The 10,000-nt window shown below is 42.0% G+C and overlaps 1 protein-coding gene across 6 annotated transcripts in view; it reads left to right on the forward strand.

Annotated features, from left to right (window-relative positions):
- The window catches only part of fryl (furry homolog, like), a 90,339-nt gene that overhangs the window by 9,462 nt on the left and 70,877 nt on the right, over positions 1-10,000 (forward strand). For 3 of the 6 annotated variants that reach the window (XR_009648116.1, XM_060866803.1, XM_060866805.1), the window contains exon 1: positions 5,871-6,584. Coding sequence is in view for 4 of the 6 variants with exons in the window: in XM_060866803.1 (XP_060722786.1) it covers positions 6,371-6,584 (214 nt within the window). In the remaining 2 variants the exon portion in view is untranslated. Of the gene's footprint in view, positions 1-412; positions 503-5,870; positions 6,585-10,000 lie in introns of those variants that run through there. The other 3 variants (XM_060866804.1, XM_060866806.1, XM_060866809.1) reach the window with 2 other exon arrangements.

Consider the following 10,000-nt stretch of genomic DNA (forward strand, 5'->3'; position numbering starts at 1 on the left):
GTGTGTGTGTGTGTGTGACACCGTGTGGGGGTCTGTGTGTGTGTGTGTGTGTGTGTGTGTGTGAGTGAGACACCGTGTGGGGGTCTGTTTGTGTGTGATACCGTGTGGGGGTCTGTGTGTGTGTGTGAGACCGTGTGGGGGTCTGTGTGTGTGTGTGTGAGACCGTGTGGGGGTCTGTGTGTGTGTGTGTGAGACCGTGTGGGGGTCTGTGTGTGTGTGTGTGTGTGAGACCGTGTGGGGGTCTGTGTGTGTAGCTGGCCTTTGGAGGACAGGATGGTTGTCTGTGGAAGGTCATATAAGACTGTATAAACGGTGATATTTAATATTTCGATACAATAAAACACTACATCAGGATGATGTGAGCTTTGTGTGTGTTGTCTAAATGATTGTTATTATATGTTTGCATCCTCAGGCTGATGAGATTTAGGATCCCTGGACTGCTCGCTCTCTCTCGCTCTCTCTCCCTCACCTGCCGTCTCTGCCGCTGCTCTATGGATCACAGGTATGTCAGCGCTCTGTGTGTGTGTGTGTGTGTGTGTGTGGTTGGATGGTTTTAATTTTGAAATGACTCCTTCAAACCCTAAATACTACTCTGCACTTTGGAGAAGTGAGCGATTGTGGTCACAAGACATTTCAGAATGACTTCACCTTCCTAACTTAGCTGCCGGATAACGTAACTTCCCTTAAACGGTCCTGAGCAAGACGGAAAAGCTGTGTATCTGTAAACCGTTTAAAGACAAAACTGACTTTATTTTACTATTGTTTAATGCCTCCATCACTGTTATGTTCCGGTGCTGTTTAATAGAGTCTCATTAGCGCAATATCTCAAGAACGAGCGATTGAATGTCGGCAGGATTCATATAAAAATAATCATTACAACCAGCAAATATACTGACAAGGTCTAAAATAGTTTCTTCAAATCGAAGGTCCGATCAGAGTATTAAATGCTGAGCCATGAATGTGTGTGTGGATTGTATGCATATATAAATAAATATGAGACTGTATATACGTGCGAGTTGAAATATAACATATAAGAATTGAGTTTTGTGTGTTTGTATTGCTGTGTTGCGTTTTGTGCCGACGTCGTTGTTTGTACTTTAGAGTGAAGCCAAAGACTCGACAATAAAACTAACTAACTAACTTACTAACCAAACATCTTCCTTTATATTTGTAGTCTATTTGAATACACACAAACGAATACACACTAAATGAAAGGGTCCACTTCCTGGTGACGGAGGTTTCAAAGTGATGACCGGTGATCGTAAGGCAATTTATAAGAAATGGCTGCAGGTGTTAGATGTGATGCCGCTCGCATGGACTTCTGGAGAAATGTCCTTGTTGTTGTGTGCAGATTTTTTAGTTAAAAAAAAAAAAAGTTTATTTTTTTTCTCAGCATCAGCGGCCTGCTTCTTTATCTGATTCATGTTACTTTATTGTTTGAGTTCTAGAAAGTTTTCCTGTTTTTCCCAGGCAGTGCAGTGTATTGATGTGTGTGTGTGTGTGTGTGTGTGTAGTGGGAGGAGAGCATAGTGCCCGTTATTGTTCCCATTGCTTCCTCCCTGACATTCCTGGGCTGATTGGGACTCTGGGTGGGATGGTGTTCCTGTACTGGATGCTGTAGTAAATCTATCATTCTGGTGTAAAACGTATGAATTTTGCCCTATTACAATACTGTGAGATATAAGCAGGGTTCAGCATTATAGTACACTTATTTTCACACCTGCAGCAACCAGGGTTTGTGTCCACTTAGCGTGTGCAATATAAATGAGGGTTCAATCCAGCAAGTAACACGAGAACCTAAAACAGAAAGAGAAATTAGCATTTCTACCATTTCAAATTTAAGAGTAGGGCGTAATATTGTCACATGTTAAGTCGGGGGCTGCTTGCTGGCACCATCGATGGTGAGTGTTCAGCTGGACTGGTGATTACTCGATACATCCGATACACAGTATTGGTACTAGCTTTAAAAAAAAGGGTTGGTCACATATCAGGGAAAACAAATCAGATATCAGACCCTTTACTTTCGTTTCATGAGCTAAAATTATAGCATGCAAGTTTTTTGCACTTTGGTCACTTTGGTTTTTTAATCACCTACTTCATTGTGCATCGCGTCGAACGCTGGGGTTCGATACGTAGACGTACTGAACTGATCATTGAGCAGCACACTGAATTTTCCTTAATTTAATTATGTCTCGAAACAGACGATGTAGGGGGCACGGTGGCTTAGTGGTTAGCACGTTCGCCTCACACCTCCAGGGTTGGGGGTTCGATTCCCGCCTCCACCTTGTGTGTGTGGAGTTTGCATGTTCTCCCCGTGCCTCGGGGGTTTCCTCCGGGTACTCTGGTTTCCTCCCCCGGTCCAAAGACATGCATGGTAGGTTGATTAGCATCTCTGGAAAAATTGTCCCTAGTGTGTGATTGCGTGAGTGAATGAGTGTGTGTGTGCCCTGCGAAGGGTTGGCACTCCATCCAGGGTGTATCCTGCCTTGATGCCCGATGACGCCTGAGATAGGCACAGGCTCCCCGTGACCCGAGGTAGTTCGGATAAGCGGTAGATGAATGAATGAACTGACGATGTCCCAGGTGAAAATATTAAAGTCGTACATGGTGTTGTTTTTGGAAACACTTCCCATATTTCTATGTTCGTGATTGACTTTAGGAGTCTGCAAGCTTGGCTCGACTTAACCTGCCATTCATCGAAACACGAGGAATACATGCAGTAAGGTTCTTGTTTGTTTGCCCTGTTACCATGCTTTGATCCGTGTAATCCAAAGTGCTTCTCTAATCATGATTAATAAATCCCAAACTCTGTTTATTTGGAACTTTTTTATTTACCGAAGAAATGCTCAAAGCTTTGGTTATTACTCTCTTTATAGGGGCAAACAGGCAAAAATCTTGTTAGCGTTGTATAAAGAGCGATAGAAAATTCGACAGGCCCTGGTTATTGATACTGCTAACTTCCTGTGTGTGACAGAAGTGTTTCATAATCTTCACATGTTTGTATGAATGTTTTGGCAACTTTTGTGAGAAAGGGCTTCTGTCTAGCCAATCGCTTCAAACCCTATGGCAAGATGTAGAATGGGCTGTATATATCTTGAATTTTTATTATATTAATTCTTTATACTTCTCCTTATGTTTATCTTTTGTTCTATGTTTATGTTCTGTAAAGCTGCTTTGTGACCACTGTAAAAAGCGCTATACAAATAAACTTGAATTGAATTGAATTGAATTGATGAGACCAAGGCAGAACTGTTTGGGCAAGTCAGTTGATCACACAAACATCACCATACATAAAGTGAAGCATGGTGGTGGCAGCTTCATGTTATATGGCTATGTCTCCTCAGCTGGGACTGGGTCTGTAGTCGTGATCGAGGGAATCATGAATATCTCCAAATACCAACCTGTATTTTAGTCTACACGATAACGACTCAAAGCACAAATCCAAGTCAACGAAGGAAACAGCTTCAGAAGAAGTTGGACTCTTTATACCCACTGCAGTTGGTCTTGTTATACCTGAGACCAAGAAAAGAGGAAATAAGGTTCCTCTTTTTTTTTTTTTCTCAAACGTGTTGTTACTCGATCGTCTTATCAACTTCCTCTGACGGTTCTTTCTATTTTAGTGACTTCCTTAATGTTTGTGACTATAACACATTGTAAGTATAGAATTGCTTATATATATATAAGCTTATATGTCTGTGATAACTTTTTGTATCCTTCCCCTAAACCATAATGTTGAACAATCTTTGTTTTCAGGTCATTTGAGAGTTGTTTTGAGGCCTCCATGTTGCCACTTTTCAGAGGAGAGACAAAGAGAACAACAACTTGCAATTGTCCACCATAAATACCTTTTCTCATGATTTAATGTACCTTGTCTATGAAGTTCAAGGCTTAATGAGCCACCAAAGCAATTGTGTGTTCCAATTAATCAGTGCTACTGTAAGTAGTTGCAGGTATTCAAATCAACAAAATGGCAAGGGTGCCCAAATTTATGCACCTGTCTAATTTTGTTTTGATGCATATTGCACATTTTCTGTTAATCCAATAAACCTCATTTCATAATTTCATAACAGAAATATTACTATGTCCTTCAGTTATTTGGATCAAAATGAAATTGCTGATCCAAACAATCAAATATTTATAAATGAAAATCATGGAAATTGTCAGGGGTTCCTAAACTTTTGCATACGACTGTATAGATCGATAGACAGATCGATAGATCTCAATCGCATGCTATTTCTCTTTCCATTCTTTAAGCTGTTTTGACTTTTTTCAAAAGAAAGAAAAATTAAAGCCCAAAGCCTCGTGTGAGGTGTTACACACAGCAGCCTCTAGAGGGCAGACCTGTTTAGAGGTCGGTGACACACTGCTTGTTCCCCTGAAACTGTCGTTATCCAGTAACGGATGTAGAGTTGGTGTGGGGTGTGTGTGTGTGTGTGTGTGTGTGTGTATATAGTTTCACACATCAGAATGCGGAAGTGAAACCGTTACATCATCAACAAGATGTTTTCACACGTTCCTCACAGAGGGTGTGAGCATTTCCTGTGTGTGTGTCTGTGTGTGTTGTACATGTGCAATTTCAAATTCTCACAGTGTCTCTACATAGTCCAGTGCAATTAATGTGGGTTACTGGGTTACTGAATTTGTCTCCTTGTGCAACACAACTTGGGCCACATAAAGATTCGAGCTATTTTGCGGTGTGTGCGTGTGTGTGTGTGTGTGCGTGCGTGTGTGAATGTGCATGGTGTTTTCATCCCGTTACCATTCCATGTTGGTCTCTAGATGGTGCTCTGGACCACATTACCTCATCTAAACTTGAGGGATGAGTGTTGTCTTTATATTTAACAGATAAATATTGACTTCTTTCACGCTGTTGAACAGCATGTTTTAGGTTTTGTTCTTGCTTCAGGTCTGGAACTTTTACACGACTGGTTTTAATCCTAAACTATTCAGCTGTTTTGTGTGTGTGTGTGTGTGTGGCTTTATGTAGTCAGCTTGTGTTGTGTTTGTTTTGAACGAGGGTGGGCAGACGGAGTCAGTGGCATTATAACGATGCGTGTTGTCAGCGAAAGCGGAGAACCATTTGAATGTGTAGCAGTGAGTCAGCACAACGAGCTAGTGCCTTCATGTCAAATGCCTCCCAGCATGGACGCAACCTCTGATTCTCTAAATTATATAAAATACTTTTTATCTTCCTTTCCGTCTGCTCGTCTCTTCTTTAAATTTGTTACCTGATCTGGTGACTGATCTCGTACAGTCAGTGTGTATCCTACATACGACCTGCTGATAATATGACCTGAACATCTGCTTGTTGCATGTGTACAGTATGTGTGTGTGTGTGTGTGTCGACGCTTTACTCATAATATCGAACCGGTTAGTGCTCCTAACAAGCAGGTGTAGTTGAACTTCCTTATGTTTTTTTTTGTTGTTGGTGTTGTGTTCTGTTTAACAGAGCATTGCTTTATGACCCAGAGTCAGTTCCTCACATGAATGTTTGTAGAACTCTTGAGCACGTAATAAACCGAAAAATCAGAGACACGAAAGTGAGCTTGTGTGTGTGAGAGAGAGAGAGAGAGAGAGAGAGGAAATCGCTGTATTGTCTTTGATATGCTTGTCTTCAGCAAGTTATCAGTGTGTGCAAAAGCACTGAAGATGCCACACCCTCTTGCTTTCCCCAAAACAAGGGTGAGTGTGTGTGTGTGTGTGTGTGTGCGCGCGCCTTTATCCCCTGAGAAGAAGCATGACTGGGCGTGGCTGGTAGAGCCAGTGTTTTTAACTGGGTGTTGGCCCAGGCACATGTTATCTTCTGTCAAACATGTCCTGACCCCGCCCAGATAGCGCCTGGCACCCGACCTGTGCCACTCCGCCTACCACCATTACATCATCACCCCAGACGAAGCCTTGCGCTTGTTTCTTTATTTGTTTTCCCAACCTGTCTATCCTCTACGGATGTGCAGGTAGCAAGACAAGGTCCTTCGTAGCAGCAAAGAACAGACGATAAACACGGCCGGACCGTGTCCTCTTCCTGTACCTGCCTCCTTCTTCTTCTTTTTCTTCTCCTTCTTCTGGTGGAAATGGACACCACCGGGGGATAGCCCCTTCTCTGGATATGAGAAATGTGCTCTGGGTTTGTGAATGTTACTGAAGACTAAACACTAATTCTGAAAGTAGAAGTGCTCCATTCTAGTTAGAAACTATAGAAAATGTAGTGTTGCTTTTTTTTCTTTTCTTTTTTTTTTCTTTTGCGTGGACGTTGTGTTAAACAGTCACAAGAGGTCTCTTCCTGGGTCGAGTGTTGCTGTAGAGCAAGGAGAAGATGAAAGGTCGTGGCTTGTTTACCGTGCATCTGGAGTGAAAGTGCTGCACAGCACACATGGAGTTCCTCAAGAGCCTTGTTCCCACCGTCATCTCCGGGGACGGTGGTGGAGCGTTTGACTCTGGGGGGTTGTTGCCACGGGAAACAGGCCCACGCTTACTAAGGGTAAAGCGTCTTAGCTTGCTGTCAATGGGCCCAACCATCGAGGAGGACCACGAGGGGTCGGTCCAAAACAATCGACTTTCCCGACTCATCCGACATCGTGCCAAAGGTATAGAGGACACGTAACACACACCTTACAGTATTTTAATATCATTTTAATAAGCAGTCAGCCTTAAAACTAATAGATAAGGCACAAACTGCTTTGTTTTATTTATTTTTTATCATATAAACTAGATGCTGGTCAGGTTTCTGAGTTTAATCACCTTTTTAAAACCTTTTTTAACATTTTGGTCACGTAGGACACAAAATCCAACACCGAGTACAAAACACACGTCGACTGTGACAGACAAGTTTCATTTATTCTTTTATTCCATCTGATTTCAGGAGGTTTATTTTGGACACGTGTATGTGTGTAAATGAAATTTGCTTCATATTTGCAGAGAAGAACGTTTGTAGTCTTTTATTTATTAGTTTATGTTGGTATTTGTTATAAGGACTTGGACAGAAGGATGAATTATTTTTTATTATTCATCCTAAATCTAGTTATTTTTCTATTTTTTTTTCTTCTTATCACATGTAATGTTTGTGAAAAAGATCATAAAGTATACAGAATAGACCCAAAGACACACGCCATCCCGCAGACATGTAAATCCACGGACTAGATCATTATCACAGTATCACAGTGTCACGGTATTATTCCTGATGCCGTTAATTGCCCCAAGCTTGATATAAATCATAGGAATGTATGATATGTTCATTCTGTCAGATTCTCTTCCAGTGTCATGCTGAGCATTTCTGATATTTCTGTCGTTTCTCTCCGCATTAACACAAATTTCTACCAATAGTTCTTAACACCGAAACGTCGGTACGGCTGTCGGTCTGTCTGTCGGCATGGCAACACACGTTCATGTTTATAGCACCGTCAGATAAACGCAGTATGAACTATGGACTTAGATTTGCGAATCCAAATACGCCGGGAAACGAATCAGGATTTTAGTTCCATGTGTGTTAAGTGCTTAAACCATAACATGCTTTATAAAGTAGATGGCTCGACATTGTGCAAACATCTTTGTATAGAAGCTTGCCTGCCACGACACGCACACTGTGTGTGTGTGTGTGTGTGTGTGTGTGTGTGTGTGTGTTTATGCTCGTGTCTGTGACTGATCCCCACCTTGCCTCAGTATCTTCTATAAAGAAACAGACTCTAGACCCTGATCTACAGGTTTTGGAAGCTGCCTAGCGGCTTTAATAACAAGGCTAACTAGACTTGCCTACGTCTCTATAACTGAGTGCACACCACATACAAACGCAACCTCTCTTAATGAACAGGGGCACGCCTGAAACCTTATTACATCATTCTTACAGATTTAAAACCACAAAAGATCCCGTCGGTCGATGACCCTGTAACCCGGCCGTCTTCATCGAACCGTGAGCGATGCTCGAACGCTAACTGATCACCGATCACGTTCCCCGACACGGAGCTGTGAAACACCTGTGTCTGAAATAGAATCGACAAATCATTTAGTTTAGTTTAGAGTGGAGTTTTTTGCCACGAAGGTCAACATTTAACTCTTCGATGTATTCCGAGAAAGAAATACTCATGTTTGTGCAAACCGTCGTCCTGTTACATCAAGGAGGTGTTTATCTTCCAGCAGTGCTGTTTATTGTGGAAAAAGTCCAGTTTATTTTGGAATCGCAATACAACATGTTGCATAACCCTTTAGTGTTTCACTTGTAGACTTTATAAGAAGCGTCAGCTATCAAGCAGTGTGTCGTAGCATGGCGTACATCCGAGAAGGCTTTATCAAACTGCATTAATAACCGAGGCACTTCGGTAGAGTTGAAGCAGACTGTGGGAAGTCTTGGAGTTAGAATGAGATAATATCAATTAACCACATGTTCAATGTTCACCACCATCTTCAGAGCTCAACGTGCATACGATCAGAGCTGTTTGACTGCCTGTGAACAGAAAAGAAAAAGAATTCATACGACAGAGAACATCAGCAGCCGCACCTTTTTCCAAATAATTTCACACCACACCTACACGTCTGCTGCATCTGGTTTCCTTTTTTCTGTCTCTCTGATATCCTTTTTCTGCTCTCTGTAGCTAAAAACGGACACACAGCTCCGTGTAGCTACATCTCCGAAGCCTCCGTACGGTTAAAAGGTTCATTTGGATTTCATTTATGCAAGTATTTGAGCACGGGTTTTTATTGCGGTACTTCATGTCGTTGGGCTCAAGGTTTGATGAGATTTCTGAGATGCTGTTCTGCTCATCGTGAGTTACAGTAGACGTCCTCTGATCTCTCGTCAACAAGGGCTTTGTTTGTTTGTTTGTTTGTTTGTTTGTTTTTCTCTTGCACACACAACTGTTACTCACCAGGATGTTTTTTTTTTCTGGTTTTGTTTTAATTTTCATTCCGAAACTAGCACCAAAAATCAGGCCAACACGACTGTAATCACTTACAGAAACGGTCCCAGTGTCCCAGCATCAAACGACATCCTGAACAGTGTGGCAATGATCGAAATCACAAAAAATATAAATAAATAACAGACACCTGACAAGTTCTGACATGCTGCACACACTCAGCTTTGCAAGAGGTTTTGCGTTTAGGCAAATGCATCAGTTTTACTATTGCAGTAGAAACAGGGTTTGAATTTTTTTTTTTTTTAAGCTCTAGCCTAACAGCACGCTGGGGCTCGGTAACTTTTTAAGTTAACTTAAGACCAAATGGACTTTCTTTTGGTAGATAGTGTACATTTTGTGAATGCGAATGCACACGATGTCTCAGGTGACTCCACTGTATGAATCATGTCTCTGTGTAATGATTCAGCGAGGTCAAGCGTTTCTACAGGATGGTATCTCCAGCACGTCTGTAATCCGTCACACCAGTCTTCTAGACCATATCGTCGCTGTCGGGCGGAAACCTCGTATGTCCAAATTTGGTCAATTTCATATTTTTTCACATATCGATGCTATTGGTCAGTCCAAACGTGGGTCTGTTATTTTTACAAGTTATTAATCAATCTAAAGTCTTGAAAATAGCTTGAGCACAAATCTCATAACTCCATTGGACACTTCAACTGTCCACCTCTTCCTCACTCTGCGGGAGAGCTTCGCGGCATATTTCTGCTCAAGAAGAGTCGCAACGAATCAACACGTCTTCTGAGGTAAATGTCTTCAAAACACTGGGCTCAAAGAAAAAAAAATCTTGACCCCCGCTAGTTCTGGTGCTCGTCTGAGGACAGGAATTTAGCGCAAGACGATCCACTGCAACGCGGACTAAACCCTGTGCACTGCAGATAAGGTACGCCGTTTTTTTTTATTTCCTGAAAAATAACGGTTTTGGAGATACGAGGATTCCGCCTGACAGCGACGATTTGTGAAACAGCTAGTACATACAAATGTGGCATTTCGGTGCCATTTTAAGCCACCGACGTCTCAGAGAACTTTCAGCCGTTCGCTATTCATAGAGGATTTGACGACACCCAGGGTTCCAGCTAATTGAATTCCTTTCGTCATGT

The sequence above is a fragment of the Tachysurus vachellii genome, chromosome 3 (genome assembly GCF_030014155.1).
Source record: "Tachysurus vachellii isolate PV-2020 chromosome 3, HZAU_Pvac_v1, whole genome shotgun sequence".
NCBI classification, from domain to species: Eukaryota; Metazoa; Chordata; class Actinopteri; order Siluriformes; family Bagridae; genus Tachysurus; species Tachysurus vachellii.